General features: G+C 48.3%; 1 protein-coding gene across 1 annotated transcript in view; it reads left to right on the forward strand.

Moving 5' to 3' along the window:
- The window catches only part of AMDHD1 (amidohydrolase domain containing 1), a 426,527-nt gene that overhangs the window by 394,014 nt on the left and 6,203 nt on the right, over window positions 1-26,310 (forward strand). Inside the window, exon 8 of the mRNA XM_069629827.1 lies at window positions 14,145-14,305. Coding sequence (XP_069485928.1) covers window positions 14,145-14,305 — 161 coding nt within the window. The remainder of the gene's footprint in view (window positions 1-14,144; window positions 14,306-26,310) is intronic.

Consider the following 26,310-nt stretch of genomic DNA (forward strand, 5'->3'; position numbering starts at 1 on the left):
TTATAACCACAATGTTTTCTGTTTAGAAATAATTGTAACCTTTCCTTTCCTGGCTTACTCTCGGTGCCAGGACTGTACTTCAACTTCATACAACTCGTTTCTCTCCTGGTTCACTCTCCTGCAAGGAATGGGTTTTAATTTCACACAACTCTCAAAGTTTTCTCTCTTTGTGGTATTGGCAATATGGGTTCCACGTTTCCCCAAACTGATGTTCCAGATGAGAGGAGTTGTACCCTATTCACCCTTCTTTCTCTGGTTTATATTTTTTGTATTTATATGTTCTTGGCTGTTGGCAGTGTCGGTTCCAAGTTTCCCCAAACTGATGTCCCAGGTAATGGGAATTGTACCCTGTTTGCCCTTCTCTCTCTCTTGTCCCTTATGGAGTGTGCAAGGGTTATCTCTCGCTTCAGGTAAACTCATTGGCTTCTCTAGGCGTCTCCAGGTGATGCCACGTGTCTGCAGTGCTTTTCCTCTGCAGTTTGGACCTCGGGTCACAGTCAGACCCTCTCCGGTATGCCAGCGCTGCTGACCGCTTTTCTGTGGTTGCTGCTGCTTCTGTTGTACTTTCCGGGAACTCGCCAGACTCCACCGGGAGGTCCAGTAAGTCAGTCTGTTGAAGCGGTCCTCCGTCACTCTGGAACGCTTCATTTTCTCTGCTGGGCTTCCCGCTGCTCACACTCTGCAGTTTCCCATGACCTCTTCTTCTGTTGCAACTTCTGCCGCACGGCTGCTTTGCTTCTTCTTCGCTCCTGCTTTTTCCTTTTTAGCTGCGACTGGGCTTCCCATTTAAATGTCCTGCTCAGGTGTTCAGAATTAGAACTAGACCGCACATTCTGTATAGCCTCACCAGTGATCCTCATTACCTCTTGTTTCTTCTTCCTCGTCCCAGTACTAAAGGCATTCTGGGCATGGAAGCCCATAGCGTTTTTCTATTTCCCAATGTTACTTTGTTTCACATGATTGTTAGAGGAAACATCAAGTGTCATATCAACATTATGTTTAATAACATTTCTTGAATTAGGATATTTACTCAAGACAGGACTCTTGCAGTTAGGGGTTATCACATGTGATTCATATATTCCAGAAGAGGAAAACCTATTCTGTTTTGGTACTCCTTCCCATTTTACCATCATGTTTTTTACATGGGTACGCTTTTTGTGTAGTGGCAACATGCCATCAGGTATTTGGGGATTATAGGATTTTCATCCTCACAAAAGGATGAATACAGTGTCTCTCTCAAGGGAGTCACCACTTCGAAGGGATTGTGTCCTCCGACGTATTCCTTATCTTAGATAGAAATCCTTCAGCTTTGCTGGCCTCGGAAAATTTTTTCGCCAGAGGGCGCTGCGCGTCCATGATCGCCGAGTCGATGACCCTCGACGGCCTCCGTGCCGACGTCGACGTCATCCTGCCTATAAAGGCCGCGCGCAGCGTCCGTTGCTCAGTTCCGTTTTTCCGCGCTTCGTTGTGCCTCGGAACACCGTTGCTCAGTTCTCGTCAAGATAACGTATATAATAACTACTATTTACCTCGATATCGATGGCATCCTCCTCCGACCCGACGACCCCTCGGTCCGGTTTCAAAAAGTGCCGAGACTGCGGGAAGAAAATGTCGTTGACGGACCCTCACAGGGTCTGTTTGTGGTGTCTGGGAATCACGCACCAGAGTTCGGAGTGTGAGGAATGCCTTTCCATGACGGCGAAAGCCTTGAAGGAGCGTAGGGGGAAGCTCGAGAGAGGTAGGTCAACTTTAACTTCCTCGAAAGCTTCTTCGGTAGAGTCGAGACGTTCGTCTCCTCACCATAAAAAACACTCTCGATCTAGATCACGAAGTGGCTCCCACCACTCGTCGACATCGAGACACTCGAAGAAGAGACGTAGGAGATCCCCTTCGTCATCTTCGTCGAGTTCTCCTGAGAGAGTTCATTGCCCCACAAAACGCAGCTCGCAAGCTGAGTGGGAGGAATTCAGGAAAAAGATGCTAAGCGTCTTCGAGAAAGCGGCCTCGTCCCCCTCGAAGACAGCTGAGGGTGATACCCCGGGTAAAAAACCCAAAAAATCTAAACGCCGCGAGTCGCAGTACCCGGCGGAAAAGTCAACCCGAAAGCGCCTCGAGCCATCGGGAGATAAAGCATCATCGACGCCATCGTCGAAAACTCCTTCGAAACAGAGGTCGGCGCCATCGACGCCGTTGTCGAAGGATTCATCGGCGCATCAGTCGATCGAGTCGACGCCGACGTCGACGCCGATATCGACGCCGGTGAAGGAAAGAACCACGGCTACTCCACAGCCAACGGTTAGACAAAAGACCTCCGACTCGACGCCGAGAACGTCGACGTCGTTCTCGAGCAGGACTCCGATCCTTTCGAGTTCTTCGAGGCCTAGTACACATTTCTCGACGCTTTTCACGGCGCCTTCGAGTACTTTCACGTCGGTGTCGACGACATCGACGTTTTCAAGGCCTGTGATGATGGCTCCTTCTGCATTGGAAATGGGGTTTATACCATTCCAAAAACCAATGTATCCCCCTTTAACCTCGATTTTTGAGGAAAGGGAGGATTCAGACCAAGATATTGATTTACAGAGGACCACATCACCAGAGCCAGAGACTTTCGCCTCTGAGGAAGGAAGATTAAAAAATCTTCAGGATGCACTTCAGGAAGCTAGTGGCTTGGACACTTCTCCTGAAGCAGAATTTATCAAACCAGACCCAGGAGAACATGCGGAGACTCCATATAGAGCTCTGATGTCTAGAATCATAGAATTTATGGGTTGGTCTGCACCTTCTCCTGCCTTTCAGCAGGATGACCTCACTGACATACTGGACAAGGGCCCACAGGAGGATCCTGTGGTTCCATTTCACTCTGCTCTACAGAGAAGGATTTTGACAAACTGGGAAACGCCAGAAATTATCCCGGCAGTAAATAAAAAACTGTCAACAAAATACAGGGTGGCTAGTTCTGACCCTGAATATTTGTCAAAACACCCTACTCCTGAGAGCTTGGTTGTACAGGCTGCAACCTCATCAGGCAGCACATCTGCATACCCCACTGCTCCGCAGGATAGGGATGACAAAAAGTATGATGCCATGGCTAAGAAGGTTTTTTCTGCCTGTAGCATGGCGTTAAAGTCTATTAACGCGACCTGTACGCTCGCTAGGTTCAGCCACACCCTTTGGGAGTGCGCTTCATCAGCGGCTGACTGCCTCCAAGAAGGAGAGGAAAGGGACGCATTTTTAAACATCATCAGGGATGGTAAAGATGCGATGTGCGAGACCCTACAAACTGGCCTAGATTCTGCTGACAGTATCAGCAGGGCCATGGCGGCAAGTACCACAATCCGCAGGCATGCGTGGTTGAGGAAGTCTGGTTTTGCCTCTGACGTGCAGACCAGGCTTTTGAATATGCCCTTTGACGGTTCTACCCTCTTTGGAAAGAAGGCGGATGACAGTTTGGAGAAACTGCAAACGTCCAAGGCAGCAGCCAAGTCATTGGGAGCTGCTATCCGTCAGAATACCTTTCGTCCTTCGGGATCATCGTGGAGAGGACGGTCCTTTCGTTACTATTCCTCATATGGAAGGGGCAGGGGACGACCGGCTCAAAGAGGCCAAGGAAGATTTACCCGTGGTGGACGGGGTAGGGGAAAGAAAGCCGCACCCGCAGGAGCAGGAGCCACTTTACCTTCGGCAACTGCATCAGCCGCTTCAAAACCACTCTGAGGTCTCCCCTCACAGAACACCAGTAGGGGGCAGGTTAACTCACCATCTGACGGAATGGCAGGCTATTACGTCAGATGCTTGGGCTCTGGAGACAGTGGCCCAAGGTTACTGCCTGCCCTTCCTACATATCCCTCAGAGTCATCCACCGGGGAACAACCCTTTGAAGCTTCCAGATCCGCTCCTCTTGCAGGAGGTTTTAGACCTGCTAGAGAAAGGTGCCATAGAACTGGTACCTGTAGCGGAAAGGAACAAGGGTTGGTACTCCCCCTACTTCATAATACCGAAGAAGGACGGAGGACTGAGACCCATCTTAGACTTACGGGAATTGAACAAATTCCTCCGAAAGGACAAGTTCAAGATGGTGACTCTCTCTCAGATCCTTCAGGCCCTCCAGCTTCAGGACTGGTTGGTATCTCTAGACCTCCAGGACGCTTATTTCCATGTGCCGATCCATCCCAGGCACAGGAGATACCTGAGGTTCGCAATTGGCAGCTCTCATTATCAATTTCGAGTTCTGCCATTTGGGCTAACCTCCGCCCCGAGGGTCTTTACCAAGCTAATGTCGGTTGTGGCTGCAAGTCTAAGGAGGGAAGGGATTCATGTCTACCCTTACCTAGACGATTGGTTGATCAGAGCTGTATCTTCGGAACAGGCTCAGAGACAACTAGATTATGTTTGCCACTTCCTTCACAAGCTGGGCTTCTCCCTCAATTTAAAGAAGTCACAGATGATACCATCACAGAGACTCCAATTCATTGGAGCAGTCCTGGACACTTCCCTGGGAAAAGCCTTGCCACCAGAGGTGAGGGCTCGAGATATTCTGCAGATGGTCATCAGATTTCAGAATGCCCAATATCTCCCAGCCTACGACTTTCTGAGGTTGCTAGGCCTCATGGCATCCTGCATATTCCTCGTGCCGGAGGCTCGCCTGAGAATGAGATCCCTCCAGTGGGCACTGAGAACTCAGTGGTCACAGTTCTCAGGAAGGATGACAGATCTCCTTCGGATCCCGGTCAAAGTAGCCCGAGACCTTCAGTGGTGGGCCTGTCGGGAGAACATCCTGAAAGGAGAAATGTTTTGGCAACCATGGCCGGAGATAACAGTAGTCACGGATGCCTCACTCACGGGGTGGGGAGCTCACGCCAACGACTTGACCATCAGCGGTCGTTGGTCTCCATCGGAGTCCAGACTACATATCAACCTGTTGGAGCTGAGAGCCATCAGACTAGCGCTGAAGGCTTTTCTGCCGTCTGTACGGGGAAGAAACGTCCTAATAATGACGGACAATACAGTGGCCATGCACTACCTCAACAAAAGAGGAGGCGTAGGCTCACTACCACTGTGCAGAGAGGCGATGCAGCTCTGGTTTTGGGCAATTCAGGAAGGAATCTCTCTATCGGCAATTCACCTAGCCGGAGAGAAGAACTTGACAGCGGACGCTCTGAGCAGGCAGAGCACAGTCTCTCACGAGTGGGAGATAGCTCAGGAAGTCCTTCAAGAGATCTTCGCCCTTTGGGGAACCCCTCAAGTGGATCTGTTCGCCACCAGTATCAACAGGAAGTGCGACAGATTTTGCTCAAGGGAATTTCCCCCGAGAGGAGCTCTAGGAGATGCGTTCGTAGTGGACTGGGAGTTCCCACTTCTGTACGCGTTCCCTCCGGTCCCTGTCATTCCTCAAATGATCAGGAGGTTGAGAAGGTTTCGGAAGACCATGATCCTAATTGCCCCGGATTGGGCCAGGAGAACGTGGTACCCGGACCTTCTAGACATGTCCATCTGCCCTCCAATTCGACTGCCATACAGAGAGGATCTTCTCTCGCAGAAGGAAGGTCAGGTTCTCCATCCAGCCATCAAGACCCTCAACCTTCACGCTTGGTGTCTGAAAGGTTGAGGTACAAGGATTGGGACCTTCCGGATGATGTTATGGAGGTGTTGCTTTCGGCCAGAAGGCCGGCAACTAAAACTCTATACCGCTGCCGTTGGAACAAATTTTGCAGCTGGTGCAGAGAAAAGAATATTGAACCCTTTTCTTGTGGTACACCTATGGTGTTGTCATTCTTACTTTACCTGGCTAATTCAGGCCTACAGGTTGGCACAATTAAGGGCTATCTCGCAGCGCTATCAATCTTTAAGCGCACTGCAGAGGAGCCTTCATACTTCAAAATTCCATTGGTAATACAATACCTAAAAGGATTAACTAATGTTTATCCCCCGAAACCTTTTCAAGTTCCCTTATGGGATTTAAACCTAATTTTAAACTTCCTAAAGGGTGCCCCTTTTGAACCACTACACTCTTGTTCATTGAAGCTTCTCACCCTCAAAACTGTTTTGCTAATAGCATTGACATCTGCTAGAAGGGTTAGCGAGTTGCAAGCCTTATCGTGTAAACCTCCACATACAATCTTTTACAAGGACAAAGTTGTTCTTCAGGTGAAGCCTAACTTCCTCCCGAAGGTAGTCTCGGAGTTTCACATCACTCAGAAGATTATATTACCTTCTTTCTACCCTCCTCCTCATCCGGGGAAGGAGGAAGAGAGACTGCACAGGCTGGACCCTAAGCGAGCCTTGAGCTTCTATATCAGCAGATTGGCTAAGATCAGACAAGCAGACCAACTCTTTGTAGGTTATGCAGGACATAAGTTGGGCCTTCCAATAACAAAACAAACCATCTCCAGATGGATTATTTTAGCCATTCTGGAGTGCTACAAATTGGCAGGAAAGGAGCCTCCTCAAAATCTAAGGGCTCATTCTACCAGGGGTATCGCAACATCCTCAGCCCTTCAAAGAGGGGTGCCAATTCGAGATATATGTGCGGCTGCCACATGGTCGTCCGCACATACATTTACCAAATTCTATAGCCTGGATTCCTCCTCTAGTCAAGAAACTAGATTCGGCAAGGCTGTGTTACACTCTGTCCATTCTGGAAGGGTAACATAACTTTTATTACTCCCGCCTCCAGTCACAATACCACTGCTATGGGAGTCTATCTAAGATAAGGAATACGTCGGAGGACACAATCCCTTCGAAGAACTAGTTACTCTTACCTTGTAACGTTCTTTCGATGGGATGTTCCTCCGACGTATTCCTTATCGACCCTCCCATCCATCCCCGCAGTATGACTTCCTGTGGGTTTGCAGCCTATGCTCCTTCAAGGTGATTAGTCTAATCCAAAAACATTACTGGGGACTACAAAACGGAACTGAGCAACGGACGCTGCGCGCGGCCTTTATAGGCAGGATGACGTCGACGTCGGCACGGAGGCCGTCGAGGGTCATCGACTCGGCGATCATCGACGCGCAGCGCCCTCTGGCGAAAAAATTTTCCGAGGCCAGCAAAGCTGAAGGATTTCTATCTAAGATAAGGAATACGTCGGAGGAACATCCCATCGAAAGAACGTTACAAGGTAAGAGTAACTAGTTCTTCTCCCTCCTCCCATGTGATCCTCCCGCATAATTCCACCCCGAGGTCCGGGAACATGTAGCGACTGCCTTTCTCAGGCCACATGGAAGGAGACTTTAGGTTGGAGATTAGTAATCACAATACTTAGACTCACCCTCCCTCCAGGCGGTTCCTTGTCAAGGTTGTCCTCCTATAGTGGAAGAGGAAAGCTCTAAAATGTCTCAATTATTTTCTTTTGATGACTGAACTCAGTCTAACAGTGACTGCAAAGAGCACCCTGTCTTAGATGCCTCTACAGCTTGGGCACTGAAGACACTTGCGATTCCGTAATGCTGCTGGTATATGAAATGCATTATATTATGTATTTATGTGTATGTCTTTTATTCATGGTTACCTTTATTTGTTAATAGAGTTATTGATATAAGGTGTTGGATAGTGTTTCAGTGTGAGGGGTTTAGATAAGGGGGAAAGGTCAAGGATCCGAGTGTGATTGGGTAAGTATTTGTGGCGACCTGCTGGAGGCCGCAACAGTGGAAGGAGCGGCCCACCAGAACCATACCCTGAGCCCTCTCCTTGGGTGGGTAGCATTTAGCAGGGCATGAGTGTCCGGTGCATTAGTACACCCTAACGGTTCCTCATTGAATCCATCTGGGTGGGCTGGCAGAGCAGATCCCTATTAATGAATTTGCGCCAGTTTATAGGGAAAAGCAGGGAGTATCTTACAAAGTTGAAGGTGCGTTTAGTTTAGGTTAATTGGTTTAAAAAACTGGGTTCCCATTGGGAACTTCAAAATACACTCTGAAGTCTGTTGTCCTTCGGAGGGGTTGTATCAGAAAGGTAGGAACTCGGGGATAGCCCATGTCCTGTTGGAAGTAGGGTTAACATCGTTTTTTATTTTGCAGGTTGCCTAGCGCCCCTCTGCTTGCAACTGGTCTCTGAGGAGGGGGTGGTAAGTGGCCCCACCCTGGCCAGGTGATAGGAAAAGTGCACAGGCCCCCAGGCCAGGAAGGAACACCAGTGGTACACACATATATCATAAATGCTTCTTTAATCCAGCGTACCCTTAGTTCCCCCCTTGTTTAAATATGCAGTAGTCCTACCTTTCCTAATACAGGCTAATGTGAAACCAAAAAGACTGTGAGATTCCCAATCTGCCACCTCTGTTGATCGTTGATATAAGGGTGGTCCTAAGGCGAACCTGAATGCCATTATTATTCTGAATTAATATTGGTCTGTATTCGTGCCACCTATGGGACAGAATAGGCACTTAAACCCTTACGGGAGAAATATGTGGTGCCTGGAGTGAAGGGCAAGAGGTGGCCCTTGTGGCATTTTGATGTGTGCAGCTTTTAATATGACTAGTGCCCTGTTCTGTGTTGTCAGCCATTCTGATCGGCCCTTTACCTAATAAGGCACACAAATTAGTATGCTCTTCACCTCGTTGGCCTGGACCCTGAGCCCAATGGTAACTCTTTCGCCTTCTACTGACACCGCTCCGGAGTTTCTACTCCAGCCTGCAAGTTCCACTAGTGTCCACACTTGTTTGACTGTTTCAATCTGTGCACTCATGCTGACCTTCTACTGGGACAGTTCCCTCTGCTCAGTCCACCTCATTAACTCCTGGCACACTTTCCTTTATGCCCCTCCCTGGCATCCTCTTCTCCTTCATCACGCTTGGCACTCTGGCCCGCTTTTCTCTCGCCTCCAAATTGGTATCCCGGCCCTCCACTGCACTCCAATTTTCCTGTCTTAATAGCTGTAAACACTTTGGTGTGGGGCTTTACCGGCCAGCAACTGCCCTCTGGAATGAATTAAGGAGTTCACATCAGTGGGCCTCATTAACATTGAATGATTACAATCTCTTTAAAGATTAGACATGAGTAGGTATACCAGAGATTTCCAGTTACAATGCCGACTGGTCGGGTGGGATGTTCCGCATGGTTTTCCATGCATTCTGTCAAAGCCCCACGTCGAAGTGTTTACAGCTATTATTAAACAGTTAAAGACACACGTATGCTTTCTTTACAAGACTTATGTATCCCTGACGAGGTCATTAGCTCTATGCCAACATCGCTTAGCTCTTTCTCGGATTCCGAGTAGTTAAAACTTTCCCTATCTCTTCATCTCACAAAACTACTTCCAGCGTGGCACCGATCATTAACCAAAACTATTTAGCACTCACTGGTGCCAAAACAGAGTTTTGGTTATGTGACTACTTTTCTTCCATTTCCTTGGCCCGTGATCCTTGGCTCTCTTCCTTCTCCACATGCACCAGTGTGCTCTCTATGAATGCGGATCAGGGATGCAATCTCCTTTAAATCAGATTTCCATCCATCGGTAAGAGATGAATTACCATCTGGAAAAATCAATTCATTCAAACTGATATTTTTCTTTCAACATTTGCTACGCTCTCGTCAGTGGGGTTGTTGCGCTTCCCCATTGGGAGTACTCCATCTGACATTGAGTTGGTATGCCCCCCAAACCTATCCATTGAGCAGAAGTGGTGGGGGGGACATTGCCAGTTCAAGGACCACTGATCTGGAACTCCCCGTCCGTCACCATCTCTACTTTTGAACATTATTTTCCACAGAGTCTTTCCTTGGCACAGGGCAATGGCAATGGTTTGTTTTTGGGTTTGCGTCTTTCTATCACACTCCTATAATCACTGTCCTCGGAAGTCTGAAATGCCCTCTGAGTGTTATATTATGTTGATTTGTACTGCGCACCGCTACCACCCAGGGGTAGTCTCCAGGCTTTTGCGTGGTTCTGCCACAAAGGGGTTAGGGGGATTAGGTGGGAGAAGGGTGAGAGGATAGATTCAGAGCCAGGAGGAACTGGCGTCTGTGAATGTTGTTTTCCATATGGTAGTTTATGCAAGTTCTCAAGAGTTGCATCTGTATGACTAAGATTTTTTGCTTCGGTTGCAAGGTAGTGTTTTGTGTTGGTGTTAGTGTGTCGTGTGCAATGGTTAGGTAGTGTCCACAAGGAATCCAGAGCCACAGATTGTCGTAGTTGCAAGATAGTCCGGCATCTTATTTATTTATTAAAACTTCTTGTGACATCGCGCCACATGCCCATAGGCCCCAGGGCGATCACACATAACACATAAAACAAATATACAAGAGCACAGAGAGCGTTGAAACGATACAAAAGAGGACCCAGGGACGAAACTCAGAGTTTGAAATGGGGGATTCAAACTTGTGCGATATACCTAATCAGGTGGCAAATTAAAGAGTAGTGTTTTGAGCTCTTTCTTGAATTTAGCCGAAGTCTAAGCAGCTCTGACTGAGAGGCAGAAAATTCCAAAAATTGGGGCCTTGCACATTGATGCTACGCCCACCAGCCTTCACTAATCTGAATTTTGGTTTGACCAATTTTAGAAGATATTGAGATCTAAGAGACCGGGAGGGAACGTGTGATTGGAGGTGTGCTGTGAGATACTGGGGTGCTGTGTTTGTCACACATTTGTGCGTTATGATTTTGTGCCTAATTCTCAATTTGACAGGTAACCAATGTAATCCCTGCCTAGCCGAGGAGATGTGGGCTCGCTTGGCCAGACCTGAGACTGCCCGCAGAGAACCATTCTGCGTAACCTGCAAGGCCACTATAATGGAATACGTGCAGCCACTGAACAGACTGTTGCAATAGTCCAGTCGAGTATTGATGAGGACTGAAGCCAGAGTGGCTACGTTTTCATGAGTAAGGAAGGGGCGAATATTACAGAGGAGTTTAGTGATCAACCCACAGGAAGATCTAATGGAGGCCACATGATGAATCATGGTCAGTTCCGCATTCAAAACCACTCCTAGGGTTTTGACCACCTTAACCACCGTGATCGCTGTGCCAAGGAGTCAAACATTTTTATACTCGTCAGAGAAGACCTTAACTTGCAACTAGAGGCAACAATTAGAAGCTCTGTTTTACTGCCATCCAGTCATGAATGGATTTATAAATGCAGTTAAGCTTGGCTGCGTCCTCAGAATATATACCAGAGAGTTTCACAATCACCTGCTTATCATCTGCATAGTTAGCCACCTGGACACCCAGGCTGATCAACAATAGCAGAAATGGGATTGATTAAACATTGAACAATGTTGGCGAGATGCATGATCCCTGAGGGACACCACAGGTGACTGGGGTGGACTCCGAAAAGACTTCACCTTCGTTCACCCTGGAGTTCCTGGGGCCCAAGAAGGAAGAACTCCATCTGGCTTCTTTAGGAGAACATCCAGTCAACGACTAATCTGTCCTCGAGTAGGGCGTGGTCCACAAGGGCAAATGCTGAGGATAAGTCCAGCAGCATGAGAACCGATAATTGCCCTTGGTCCAGATTCTGAAGTAAGTAGGTCTGCAGGTCGAGCATAGCTGTTTCAGTGTTGTAACCTTTCATGAAACCGGACTGGCGGGTATTTCCCTCCACAAAGCTCTGAAATTGCATGTGCGCCACCTTATCCAATCTTTAACAGAAATGGCACGTTGGTGAAAGGGCGATACTTTTCCAGGACAAATGGATCCAAAGGCTCCTTTTTTATGAGTGGTGTGACCCAAGCCCCCTTAAGAAAGAGGGGAACACTGCTTTCTGCAAATGAGTGGTTGATGAACTTGGTAACCCAGGGGCCAAGAATGTCCTTGCATTTTTCGACTAGAAGGACAGGTATCGCACTGACACAAGGTGGGTTTCATCTCTGAGATGGTCTGTATAGTGAGCGATTCAGAGCATGGGGTGAAGTGAAAAACTAGGAGACTGGTTCAAACCGGATATCCTCTTTACGATCAGACCTCCAACGAATCATGGGAGGGCCAAGTGTCCCTTACCCTTTGCATGTTGATTTGGTGCGCAATATCCTTATTGGAGAAGACATTATGAATGGACTGACACCACTCCTTCTCCTTCACAGGTGCTGGGGCGTGGGGAGGTTTATTCTTAAACTAGCACAGAATGGAGAACAATTCTTTCGAGCATGATTTAGCGTTCTGGATCCTGTTATTATAAATATCGGACTTGGCCTTAAAAATGGCCTCCTTATATTTGTTGACCGTAAATTTGTAATTCGCCAGTGTTATGCTGGATGAATCTTTCCATCAACGGCGTTCGGCTGTATGTTTTCTTTTCTTGATATCACGAATATCCCTGATAAACCAGGATTTCTGAATAGTTTAGTTTTTATTTGACGTATGTTACGCAGTGCCAATTGGTTGGTGGCGTCTGTAAGAGACTTAGTAATGTGAAATGTCAAGTCCTCAGCGCACACATCATCCTCGAGCGAACCCAGTTTCTCTAACAATAATGGAGCAAAGTTTTCTGGCGTTAAAGATTTTAAATTACACATATGGACATCCATTCTAGGGTTTGTGTCAAGTCTGTACGGAGGTGTGTAGTTGTAATGTTGATGGTTTATGTTTCTCCTTGTTTGTGGGGTGTGTCTAGTCCTGGATCTGGTGTAGTGGCATCAGTTATGTAGAAGGAGCAGGAATGGGAAGTGTTAGTAAAGAAGAAAACCTTTGCACTCTTTATCTGCCATTGAGGCAACGATGCGCTATTACACAAAAACATAGCGCAACAAAATATCTACTAGCCTCGTATGCACATTTGGCCTTTCATATTTACTCTGGGCATTTTGGTTCTCGTAAATAGTATTAAGAACCGGATTGCAAGATTGGCGGTAGTGGCAAAACATCCGATTTTTTTTTTAACTTCGAATTTCAAACTTCAAACTTGAAACTTCTTCACTCCATGAAGAGTTTTGTATGGAGGTTATTACCACGACACAAAAGCCTTACTGCATGCTGTAGTAAAATAAAACCCCATGTAATTCTATGCGGTACATGCCCAACTCACCGCCGCCCATTCATTTGGCAAATGGCCTTTTTACCACATGTTTTCATTGCAGTTTTTAGGGGGTATTGGATTAAGGAATATGTTAAATTAGATTTTAGGGTAGTGGAGGGGCTTGCCCCCCTAAATAAATTAATTGAAGTGGCTGCTGCTGTGAGTTGTACTGGATCTGTCCAGTGTGAACCCCAAATGAGAAATGCTGCAACACTTGTAATCAGCCCTGAAGTCTACTATAATACTAAACAGTTATTCACATGGTTAGAGTATAACGTTTTCATATTATTAAATGACATTGTAATGAATAGGGCAGATCAAGCCACCAATCAGAGGATTGCCACCTGCTTTCTTTGACTTCTATTTGAGAATGACTTTACTTAATCCGTCCATTTGTAAGGAGAGATTTCATCTTCCATAAAAATGCAAGAAAGGCCTAGTAAATGTGTGTGTGATAACTTATGAGAATACCAGATCATTGATTTTCTTTATACAAATGTAATATATCGACTTTGACATAATGTTATGTAGGTGTTTGTGATCTGTTTTGTTGAAACTCAAAAATATTAAAGACCCTAATTAGAAGAACTGGTGTAAGCATCAGTTCTGAACGTCTATGGTCTGTCAGTGTCTCCACTGCATTTAGGCAGCCAGAGGAGGTGATCAGATTGGGTAGCCGCCAGCTTGCGGTTGGCCGGGCCTTGAAGAGCTCAAAGGGTATTTTGCTGACCCTTCCGTGCATGCAAAACCGTACTGGGACTTCCCCCATGCCAGGTAGGGAAATGTAGGGGGCCACAACAGCTACCCTCTAACTCCTGGGTGTACGTGGTAACTCCCTCTTATAGAACCTCCACTGCAGTTTAAAGCAAGTTTGCTCACTCAATGAAAATGCAACATTTTGATGGGGCGAATTGCAGATGCTTCATGGCCATTGGACCAGTGTCTGCATTACCTACTTGTGATTTAAAAGAAGGAACTCTCACTGTACGAAAATGTTGTAAATCATAGAGCACAATAAGCCACTTAACAAAGTTCATCAGCAGTGCATTCATATTTTAATGAAATCCCTTCAAATGTGCAGTTTTGCACACCTGTTTTTCATTTTCCTTGCTTTGACGATTTGAAATAATTTGCCCCATCTCTTGAGGTGTCAGCCTGATCTTGGTTTCTTCTGATCTCATTTTGTATTTCCCTGCAGCCAATGGTGATGCATTTGGCCTGCGTTAACATGAGGATGACCATGACGGAGGCCTTGGCCGCTGCCACCATTAACGCGGCCTATGCCCTTGGAAAGTCCGAAAGTCAAGGCTCGCTCGAGGTTGGCAAACAAGGAAATCTTACCATCATAAATTCCTCCAGGTGCGTATTGTGAGAAAGATTTACAAGTAATGGAAAGGGCTTATGATTGGCTTTACAAAGCATACATTGCATTCTAAGGGACAGCTCTGCATAGTGATGATATAATGTGCATTTTGTGGTTTATTTGCAATAGAATAGGGAATTACTTTTTTAGAACTTTTACAATCCTTGTATTCAAATAATAGTGTGAAACTTTGGTGTTGAAAGGTACAACATGATCACGAAAATTACGTTTGTGCTTTGGACAAGGCATTTGCGCTGTGTTCTATTTAACAGAATATTTGGAAAAAACATCTTGACACAGGATTTTTAGTAAAGGAAAGTACACTGGTGCATGCTGTTTTGTTTTTCAAACATCAATAAATTGGTATATTTTCAGTGTCACTATTTGTTAATATAGTCACTAGCAGTTTTTTCTATTTTTTATTCACACTTCGTTGTTGTGGCAAGTGTTAAGGAGACATTCTTTAAGTGATCCTGCACTTAAGGTGTGTCCTCCTGACTTGGGTAGCAGTGATTCGCTCAAGCTCTCCAGCCTCTCTAAGTGGTAGTCGTAGCAGAGCAGCTCAGGCCCAAATCTCAGGATGTGGAGTGGGGTGGTTCACAGATACAGTACTCGATTTTCTTTAATTCCAAATGAGAGAATGTTCACAATATATTTATATAATCTTTTTTAATGAGAAAAGGCAAGAGATAAAACATTACACCAACAGGTAAGTAAACTTTATAAAATAAATGCAACACAGTAGCAGGTAAGTAAAACCATTTTTAAAAGACTTTCCCAGAAGGGAAAAATGCAGCCAAGCAAGACGTTTTTCCGCACTTTTGCCATCTAGGACAGACTGTTTCAGAAGAGAAAAACTGAGAAGAATTGTGCAGCTTTGGGGTGGTTATTGGCGTTTGGGTGGAGTACTAACCGCAGAAGACCCTTGGTGATCAAGAGGAGCCCAAAGATGAAGAAATAAATTGGGAAAGTATGCGCCTGAGTGTTAGGAGAGCAATACCCTGGTCCGAGAACGTTCTGCACCACCGGTTAGAAGTTCCCAGAGATGGTTGTTGTGCATGTTTCGTCGTAGGTTCCAGCAATGGCACACTGGTGCAAACGAGGAACCTAAGATCTTTGACTAGTGATTGATGGTCTAATAGTTGTCAGGTCGAGGGTCAGAGAAAGAGACGCTGAAAAGAGAAGACGCTGCAGTCTGAGATTGGTGTTGCAGGATTCCACCCTCTTACTCTGGCACATGATTTGGATTCTGAGGCTGGGGTCCACTTGAGGGAGACCCGAGGGAAGAATGATTATTGAAGAAAAGATTGCAAAGTCTCACCGGAGTGGATCCAGCCACAGAAGAAGAACAGGAATAACAGGAAGGTAATTTTGTCACACGATTGTAGGATGCAGGCCTTTGTAGCTCTCGCAGATGGGGGAGGAGGGGCATGCATTCATGGTGCTTTCCTAATGTCCCAGGATGAAGAACCTCAGCATGGAGAGTCTGCAGATGGTCTCTTGCTTCTGTGTACAGGGATACAGGAACGGTCAGAAGCATCAGAGCGAGCAAAACAGATTCTTCAAATAAAAAGGCTCAGAATCTCAGTTTATCACCCTCAAACTGATGGCTTGCTTGAGCATTTTAACAAAACATTAAAGAGTATCCTTAGATAGTTGGTGAAAGCAGATAGGAGGAATTGGGATCGAACGATAATCTTGGTAAAAGCAGATGGGAGGAATTGGGATCTAACGATAATCTGGGTCCTCTTCGCCATCTGGAAGATAATTCCTCCCTAACTCCCCTTTTCCTCCCGAGGCTTCTCGCCCTTGAACTACTTTTTTCAACAAGAGTTTTTATTGAATTTGCACAAACAAACGAGCGTTATGCATCATTTATGTAATGCTATCAAGAAAAGTATAAAACATAATTCAAAACCACCTCACTCGAGGTGAACGGGTTTGGGGGTAAGTCCGGGGGGAGGACCCGGGAGGGCAACTGCTTCAGTTTATAAATTAAGGAAGGAGGGAACAGTCTTTGAATTTGGCGGCAGGTCAGGAAACTGCTGCTACGGTTCATTAGGGGTAGTCGTCTTTTGCCAGCCAGCAGAGGGGCGGTGGCTGCCTGGCTACACCGGGGAACTGTTGTGCGTAGTCTAGAACAGGGACCAAATTCTGTAAAACTTGCTCCTGTTGCCAAAGCGGAAGGCCGTCATCTTCTCAGCTGCAGCAATGTCCCAACGCTTTGCCCACCACATGGGAATCGCTGGGCCCTCGGGGTGTTTCCACAGTCTAGCTATTGAAATTTTGGCGGCTGCGAGTAGGTGTGTGTAGAGGTCCGCCAGTCGACCCATCATGGGAAGTTGCCCCTCGCCGGTGTCGCCCAGCAATACTATGCCCAGGTCCCATGGAATCGTTAGGCCTGTGATTATCCTGATTTATTCCAGGATTGCCTTCCAAAACTGGCCCGATTTCGGGCACTCCCACAGGAGGTGGAACAATGTTCCAGAGTCCGTGCAGCCTCTCCAGCAGTGCGGTGCTATGGCAGGGTTGCACTTAGGTAGAGTCTCCGGTGTCAAATATCATCTGTATCAGACCTTAATTGCCCCCTCCTTATTTGTGATGCACTTGGAGCTCTTGTGGGTCCTCGCCCAAATGTGGTTGCAGCTTGCCACATCCAGTTCTCTACCCATGTCTCGCTCCCAACGTGTCATGTATGGCTCCTTTAGCTCAGGCGGTGCTCTGTCTAGCAGCTCATACAACGTGGATATTTTCCCCTTGGACGGGGTCGCGGTCAATGTCCGTTCCAGGGCTATCAGATCTCTGCTACCGCGTGTCTTCATCGGGTCATGGGCCAGCCAATGCCTGCGCTGGGCGTAACGAAAACATTCGCTTTCTGGGACCTGGAACTTTACTTTACAGTCCTCAAATGTGAGCAGGGTGCCTTCTGCGTAGAAATCTGCAATGTGCTTCAGTCCACCTGCCTTCCATCTGGAGAAAACGTTTGTTCCCAACCCAGGGGTGAAGTTGGGGTTCTCCCAGATCGGGGTGAGTGAACCCACTGTGCTCCTGCAGCTCCATTTCCTGGCTGCCGTCTTCCAGCACTCCACCGTGTTCCTAGTCGCTGTGAGTGGCCCGGTGTTTGTTAGGTACCTGGGCCAGGTGATGTGTCGCAGGGATTCCAAGGGGAATTGGCTCCAGTCCTCTTCCAGTTTGGGGCCTGGTTGCCACATAAATGCTGCCGAGAGCTGAGCCGCTAGGCAGTATCTGTCCACCTTGGGGACACCCAGACCTCCGGTTCCCAGGCTTCTGAGCAGGACCCGTCTAGTGATGCGTGGTTCCCCCCCTCACACGAATCGCAATATGTCTGCTGTAGTTTCAGTCGTTTTTTTGGGGGGGATAGGTACCGGGAGAGGCAGGCAGTGGAACAGCAGTCTTGGCACCAGGTTAGTTTTTAGAGCCATGATTCTCCCCACCCACACACGAACCGCAATATGTCTGCTGTAGTTTCAGTCTTTTTTTGGGGGGGATAGGCACCGGGAGAGGCAGGCAGTGGAACAGCAGTCTTGGCACCAGGTTCGTTTTTAGAGCCATGATTCTCCCCGTACAGGATATCTCCTGCTTTTGCCAGCGGGGCAAGTCCGATCGCAGCTCTCTAAGCAGAGGCGGGAAGTTCACCTTATACGTTCGTTCTATGTGACTCGGGAGTTGGATGCCCAGGTAACTGATGTGGGATCTGGCCCATGGAATCGGAACCTGGCCGCCAGGGAGTTCACCAGTGCTCCAGGGATGTTGATGCCCATAGCAGTGGATTTTTTAAAGATTGATGGAGAACCCTGATGCATATTTAAAGCGGTCCAGCTCCTCCCACAGCCCGGGGAGAGATATCTCCGGGTGTATTAGCGTTAACAGGACGTCATCCGCATATAGGGCTGCTTTGTAAATTTCATTTTTAAACTCGAGGCCCTGGACCAGTGGGTTTTGTCGGATCCTGGACGCAAATGGTTCCATAGACAGTGCAAAGATGAGGGGGGATAGGGGATATCCCTGCCGAGTGCCTCTAGTTATTCTGATCTTGATATGATATGGCATTTATAACAGGCCTATGCACAGGTGCTTCAAGGGGATCTTGGGGGATTTGGCGCTGTTGATTCTGAGTGTTGTGATGGGGTGCTGGTAGTTTGCCATTGTCCATTTTAGGAAACTTGGGCCCACCCCAAAGTGCTTCAATGTTTTCCCCACATAGCCCCAGTCGAGCAGGTCAAAGGCTTTGTGCGCATCGAGTGATAGGATCGCCAAACCCTCTCCGGATCCGCTTGGTCCGGGTGGATGAGATCTGGGAGGATTTCAGCGAGTCTGCGTGCCAGGAGCTTAGTGAAGATTTTCAAGTCAACATTCATGAGAGCGATGGGTCTGTATGATGAGCAGAGTTCTGGGTTCTTTCCTGGTTTCAGAATCAGGACTGTGGAGGATTCCTCCATGGGGGGGTGGTGCAGCCTGTATCCAAGGAGTTGAAGATAGAGGCCAGGTGGGGGGGCCAGTATGTGGATGTTTTTCTTGTAGAATAGTGCAGGCAATCCGTCAGGGGCAGGGGTTGTGTTTTTCATCGAGCGGATGACTTCGGTCACTTCCTCCGTGGTGATGAGAAGTTCCCGAGAGTCAATTTGAGGGTGCCGAGGGAGTCTTGGGACCGCTTGTAGATAGTGTGTTTGTGGCTCTTATTCCGCGGGGTTCCCCGACATCACTTTCTTGTGGTGGGCGGTCATGATGGCTAGCTTTTCTGTTTCTGAACAGCAAGTCTTGCCGTTTCTGTCTTGAAGGATTTAGATGTTCCTTGTATGCAACTTCTTAAGTTTGTGCACTAGCAATCTATTGGCCTTGTTACTATTGAGGTAATAATACTCCTTTGTGTATGCCAGAGCGCGGGCTGTGCGGTCCGCCAGATGCATCGCAGGGGCAGCTTTTGCTCTTCGGAGATCCCTCCGCGCTATCATCGACTGACACTTCTTGAAGATTGCCTCTTTGTCCGCCACTTCAGCCTCGAGTTCGGAAAGTCTGAGTTGATGTCTGCGTGTGAGTGCCGCTGTGCTGTTGATAGCTATGCCCCAGATCACTGGTTTCATAGCGTCCCACACTATAGCCTCAGAGGACCCCTTTCCTGTGTTTTCTGCAAAGTAGTTGATAAGAGCTTCCGACAGTTCCTGGCTGGCAGCTGTGTCTACGAGGATATAGTCTTGCAGCTTCCAGGCTGTCTGCAGGGGCGCCGGCAACCCCCCCCCCGTTCGTAGCCGAGCTATTGCTGGGGTGTGGTCAGATATGATTCTCAGGCTGATATTGATGTCTTCAATGCAGGGGAACAGGGCGCTGGATACTAGCAGAAGGTCTATCCTTGAGAAGCCTCTGTGGACATGCGAAAAGGTGTTGTCATTCGCCAGCCTCCATGCATCAATTGTTTGACTCCCTAAGGAATTCCGCAAAACCCAGGGCCTTGGAGAAGTCTGTTCTAGTGGGTGGCAGAGTCTTATCGACGTTGGGGTCTGGAGTGAGATTGAAGTCCCCCCGATCAGCAGGTTGCCCTCGGCGAAGGTGGTTAACGTCAGGCGGATTTTGTGTAGAAAGCGGTGCTGAGCGTCATTGGGCAGTAGATCGCTGCTGTGGTGATTGGGAGCTCTACCAGGAGGCCTTTGAGCAACAGATAACTGCCCCCTGGGTCATGCTTGACTGTGACATTCGATAGGCCTGCTTTTTGACTGAGTAAGATTGCAACCCTGCCCTTCTTCTGGCCAGAGGAAGCAAACTATCTCTTATGGTATCTTCGGTAGTTGATTCGTTGCTAGTCCGCGGATAACAGGTGGGTTTCCTGCAGGCAAACATTGTCAGCCTTGAGTTGGGCTAGGCGCTGTTCTACAGATTTACGTTTCCTGGGAGAGTTTAGGCCCTGGACATTCCAGGTGACCATGTTAAGGTCCTTGGTGAGAGACGTCATCCTGGTGAGCCGTGTTCGCAGACTCCTGAGGCTGCCCTACACACCTTCTTGTCGTGAAAGCTGAAGTGATTGTTGATGGGACTGTTCCCTTTGTCGATGGGTCCGGGTTCTCCCCGCTCCCCCCTGTAGAAAACAAAACCTGGTCATCCGGACCAGCCTTTGACCAACGGAGCCTCCGACTGGGCCAACACACCATTTAGTGTGGGGGCTGTTGAGCCTCCACCGTTGAGCGGTGCAAAATTAGTTTGATTTGGGTGGGCTGCCCTACCTCTGGGTTCTTCGTCCGTAGTATGGGGTTGTAGCCGTGGGCCCCGGTCTGAGGTTTCGGGTTATGGAGGCCAGGCATCTATGGATGGGTCCGCTTTACCCATCGTTACTAGGTCGCTTTCATTTCAGTGGGGGGCCTCTAATCCTGCGGTGTCTCCTCTCCACTCGTGACCAGGATCGGTGCGGGTCTTGTGGTTCCTCTTGCCTGGATGGTGAGCTTCCATCGGGGGCACTTTCCCCCTCCTCCGGGTTCAGCAACTTCTCGGCTTCGTGTACATTTCGTGGCGGACCGTGCCGTTCCATGGGAAGGTCAGAGAGGTTGGATAGCCCTAGTGGTATAGGATCCCTTTCTTCCTCAGCCACTCCGTGACTGGTCTCAGAGCCTTCCTTTTCACTAGTGTTGCCGATGCAAGATCCTGATACAATGAGATTGAGGCGTCTCTGAAGAGTATGCGAGGGGAGCTTCTTGCCTCTTGCATTATTTCTTCTTTGACCTTAAAATAGTGCAGTCTAGCCAGGACATCTGGCGGGGTGGTCAAGGTATCCCTTGTTCCTGTTCTATGAACCCTGTCAAGTATCAGGGGGGAATCGTCCGGCAGAGTCAGTATGAAGTGGAAGAGGTCGCTGACGTAGCTTTCCAGGTCAGCCTCCGGGATGGTGGTTGGGATCCCCCTCAGGCGTATGTTGCGGCAGGAGCGATTCTCCGCGTCCGCTTGTTTGAGTTCAAGGGCTTCGCATCTGGCTTCCAGTGCGGCTAGCCTGTCCGCTCCTCTCTCGATCTCACGGCTGTGCTCGCAGAGGGTGGTTTCCGCCTCCTCCGTTCTCACCTCCAATTCCCCCACTCGTTTGTCTAGGACCGTGATTTTGCTCTTTACTTCTTTCGTGCCCCTCTGGTAGTCTTTTGTAAGGGCTGCTAGGAGTTCCTGGAGATCAGATTTTGTGATTGCCTGGGTCGAGGCCCCTGGGGTTGGATCCGAGCGGGTGTCCTCAGTGGTAACTTCAGACGTTTCTCAGCGGTCCCCTCTTCTGGATCTTTCCAATGCAGGGGTCATCCGTAACGCTACAATGTCTGACTGCTTGGATGACTTTGTATTCTTGGCCATTGTGGGCGAGGTGCCTGACCCCAGGAGCACTTGAGGTTGCGATGTCCAGGCGAAGTTGCCTGTTTCCGGGCTAGGGGGACCCCTGGAACTTGCAAATTTCTTTGTTCCGGTGTGTAGTCTTTGGCGAGAGGACCTCTGTGCCTTGTGAGTAACTGGTCTATGGGTGAACCACCTCAGGTAGTGAACCGGTGCCGGTTATATGTGATTGGCGCCTCTGGCTGGCTGGATCTTGGGCTCTGCTTAAGTGAGATCTCCCATGGGATGGGTGAGGGATCAGAAGTGCGGCTTGCGTTGTGGAGGCCGGAGCTGTGCCGGGAGACCTGATCAAAGATGTGGCCCATGGGTGATGAGGTAAATGCATTCAGATGTTCGGGTGGTGTTATGTGCAGACCGGGATGCTCACTGTTTGGAAGAATCTCAGGGTTGGTGCCCAATGCGGGAGTACTCCCTCGCAAGGCTTAGCGGGGGAGCTCCTGTGTTCCAATCTTAGGGCCCTCTGCAGTAGGGGATGCTCGATGTTAGGTTCCCAGCCTCGAGTCACAGTCTTAGTAAGAGGGAGCCCAGGAGAGCCAGGGGGGGTCTCGGTGACAGAAGTCAATTGCTCCAATGCCCTTCTGCCTTCAAGTATTGCAGTGGAGTTTCCCTGGACGCCAGGAGCTTCTTACGCTGTGTGGCAGGCGACAGGAGCCTTCTTACCTCTGTAGGGCGAGGGCTTCCTCCACGGGATCGACCGCCGCAGGTGCCCCACCTCCAGACGGGGATGAGGGCCTGGTCGTGGGGGTCGGCAGACGTCAACTGGGTGCTTCTCCTCCTGGGAACGTGGTCAAAATGCTGCAGCAGTTGGAGCGGGCACGTCGCGGGGGTGAGTCCGCAATGTCCGTTGGTCTGGAGCTCATCCGTGGAGGAGTCGGGTCGGCTCCGCTCCAGGCTACTTGGCCTCCTCACTACATCGGGGCACCCGGTGGCTCCCCAGGTGGGGGTTGGGCTCGTGAGAGGACTTCTGGGGTTGCTTGCAGACGCTGGTGGTGGCGTTACTGGAGGGCTGCGCCGGGTTATAGTGGGTGCCTGCAGGGCACAAATTTCGGGAGGCTGACGTGGGGGGAGGGAGGAACCCTCAACAGCGTGGCTGCTGGGTTCCGAGGCGTGGGATAGGTGGCTCCAGCGCTGGGGGTTCACACAGATCCAGAGAAAATGCTGTATCGCCGGGGGAGTCGTGGGGCAGACACAAGCTCTGGGGTCTCAGGCAGTGCAGGAGCGCGGGCCGACTCAGCTCAGCAGCTCCGCTGCCATCATGTTTCGTCGAGGCTCGCCTCACCGCTCCATCCACTCATGGTTTAATACGATCCCAGACCTTAGGGCGCACCAAAACAGGCTACATGGACCCCATGAGGAGGGGAACCCTCTCCATCTGCTTTTTTGGATTGAGGGTTCTGAATCACTGGTGCATTATAACTGGCAATGTGGCACCAGTCGAGAGCTCTCACTGAGCCTGACCGACTTCCATAGCTCCAAGCCACGCCCCTCCCCTTTTGAACTCTTTTATGGTTAGAAACCCTGAGATGTGTTAGACATGTTAAGGGAGGCGTGGGAAGAAGCCTTGCTACACCTTTCTCAGACCACCCAACACCTGAAAGAGCACATGACCACAGTACGAGCTATAGTTAACACCCACCTACTGAAAGTTTAGGAACAACACAAATCCCTCCATGATAAGAAATCTACCCTTTGACCATTGGACAAAAGGTCAATGTCATACTGCCAACTTCTGAGAATAAAATGCGGATGACCTGGCATGGGCCCTATGATCTATTCTCGCAAACAGGTCCCTGTAATTACTGTGATTCTTAATCAGACAGCTGAACAGAACTAAAATATATCATATTAAACTCCTGAAAGAATGGAGAGAAGACATAATTCAATCCAAGTCACTGGTAATTGCTAGTCTCTTAACAGAAGATCAAGGTGAGACCTGCTTAATCCCCACAAATAGTCTTCTGTAACAAACCGGGAAGCGTAAAGGGGGTTTTCCATTATATTTGAACTCCCCTGGGGAAGGTAGTCAATTTGAAGCCTTATAGAATCCCTGAGGCTTAAAGAGATGTGATCATACACGAAATAGAGAAAATGCTAGCTTCAGACATAATCAAACCGTCGCAACGTTCTTGGTCCTCCCCAATAGTTCTCGTCTCAAAACACCAGGAGGTTTTGTATAGATTTCCGAAAGGTAAACGCCATTTCAGAAGTCGACAATTGCCTCATGCAACTGATCGATGATTTAATCTATTGGGTTTTGCTGTCTACCTTTCCACAAATTACTTGACAAAAGGCTGTTGGCAGGTGCCAGTAAATCCAGAAGATAAAGATCAAGAAATAAACGCTTTTGTCAATCCTGTAGGCTTATACCAATTCAAGGTACTTCCCTTCGATCTGCACGGGTCACCGACCCATTACTCCACCCATATTCAGCCTTCTGTTGGGCCTGCATCATTGACATAGTCATCAACAGTAAGACCTGGAATGAACATATATATCATCTCTACCAGGTAACAAAAGCCAGAGGAAAAGTGGCTCTCACTGTGAAAAGTGGCTCTCACTGCTAACTTTAAAAAGATTTTGTGTAGTTAACCCATCTTGAAAGTAGCTAATTTTAGTTAAGAATTCATCCTTTAGACAGATGCATCTCAAGTTAAATTGGGGGTAGTACTCTCCCAGGAATACTATGACATTGAATACCCAATTCTGTACATCAGTCGGAAACTCTTTCCAAGGGAGAGGAACTATGCCATAATTGAACTTGAAGCATTAGCTATCAAATGGGCTGTATCATACTTGCAGTATTATCTTACAGGTAGAAAATTCTGTTTAATCACTGATCATTCTCCTTTAATCTGGATCAGTCTCCAGAAGGATACAAATGCCCGAGTAATGCACTGGTTTCTAGACTTAAAACCTTATTGTTTTACCATAGAACACAGGAAAGGAAAATACCAACCGTATGTCTGTTCACCTCCCTTTAATAACACAAGTACTGCAACCTATGTACACCACCACTCTTCTTTTTTACCACTCAGACAAGGAAGAGGGATAGAGTGATGAAGGTCGCCAACCGGGCAAGCCAACGCTGTGATCTAGTAGTTGGAGGTTGCTAACTGGTGCCAGGAAATTCAAATAGGGAACACCTGAGCAGAAGGAGAGACTCGAGCCGTGCAGCGCAGCTTCGGACACGGGAGGAATGAAAGCTGCAGACTGGAGCAAGGAGACTGGAGAAGATGGCATTCAGAGAGGCCTGGCCGAAGAGTGTTACTGTGCTGCCAACAGGAGCCGCAGGAACTGCCTAGGGAAGGAGAAGGCAAGGCAGAAAACGAGAAGCGATAAGACATGCTCCCAGTCAGTAGACGGATCAGAGAGAAAACTGAGAGATGCGAGGGACGCCGAAGCTGCCAAAGACAACTGGTAAGCACAGAGAAGGATATTGAGATACCAGGTCGTTTCAAGCTGAATGCTGCATACCGTTGGCAACAAGCAGACGTCCACACACGGGAATTGGGACATTAAGCAAGGGTTGGTGGCCCAAAATATAAGAAATATAATTATCTGAATACAGAAGCAAGCAAATGCAAGACAAGAGAACTAGCCCGGCATTTGCACTCGTATAGTGAAAGGACTTAAAAAGCCCTGGCAGAAGAGTAAACCATACATTCAGCGAGTCTGGGACCTGCACCCATGTAGCAAAGTAAAAAACCCTGGCAGGAGAGTAAACCAGGGATTGGAGAACCGGGTTAGAGACCACACCCACCACCCCAGAAATCGTGGAGAGCTGAGAAAACTGGGGAGGAGACCCCCCCATTTTGTATTGTGGATCTAAAGGGAAGAGCCATACCCCTTTTCTGTAAAAGCCATAGAAAGAACTGTAAAGTATTTGTGTAAACTGAGAATCCCCAAGCTAAGAAACATCCTCTTTGAGTATTGGAAAATATACAACAAATGACAAAGACTCTATGGGAAGGCCCCTTCTCCGATGGAACCCTGTTTACTTTTTCTTTTCATAACTTTCAAGACTTTGTTTGCAGCTTTGGAAGGAAGCTGTTGGTGTTCAGTTGAAAGACATTCCCTTTCACATATTATGTTTAGTGTGTGAGAGTCAGCTTAGGATTTTAGGACACGACACAGGACGGAGACCATTTTTGATTCAGACATCCTGACACAGACGTTCATTGGTTTTGGTGAGGTTGGGAGACCCTTCATAGAGTTAGGGGTAGACAAGAATTCCCCAACCCCTCTTTTTCTTTTGCTAATAAAATGTCACTGTGTCACAATTTTACTCTTGATCCGTCACAGTGGGTAAGGGGGTGTGCTTGTATTCACCCCCCTCCCCCCTTGAAAGGCAGCGAGTAAACACCACACCAAGTCACACACCAAACATCATTTAAATAAAGGGGTGGTCAGCCAGTGGTAGACCATTCCTCCAAGGACAACATTAATTCTGGAAGCGTCACCCTCAGAAACTAGTGAATCAACAGTATCATGTGCATATGCCAGTCAGAACTGGTTTCAGGCTGACTACAGCCCCCAGTCCTGGGAGACAGACATCCAGTGGTCAAAGAAGACCACTTCCTCTTGCCCCCACACAGGGACAAAGGATAGTCCTGCTAGTCTTTATTGGCCT

Source organism: Ambystoma mexicanum, chromosome 12 (genome assembly GCF_040938575.1).
Source record: "Ambystoma mexicanum isolate Mex_15411 chromosome 12, UKY_AmexF1_1, whole genome shotgun sequence".
Lineage (NCBI taxonomy): Eukaryota > Metazoa > Chordata > Amphibia > Caudata > Ambystomatidae > Ambystoma > Ambystoma mexicanum.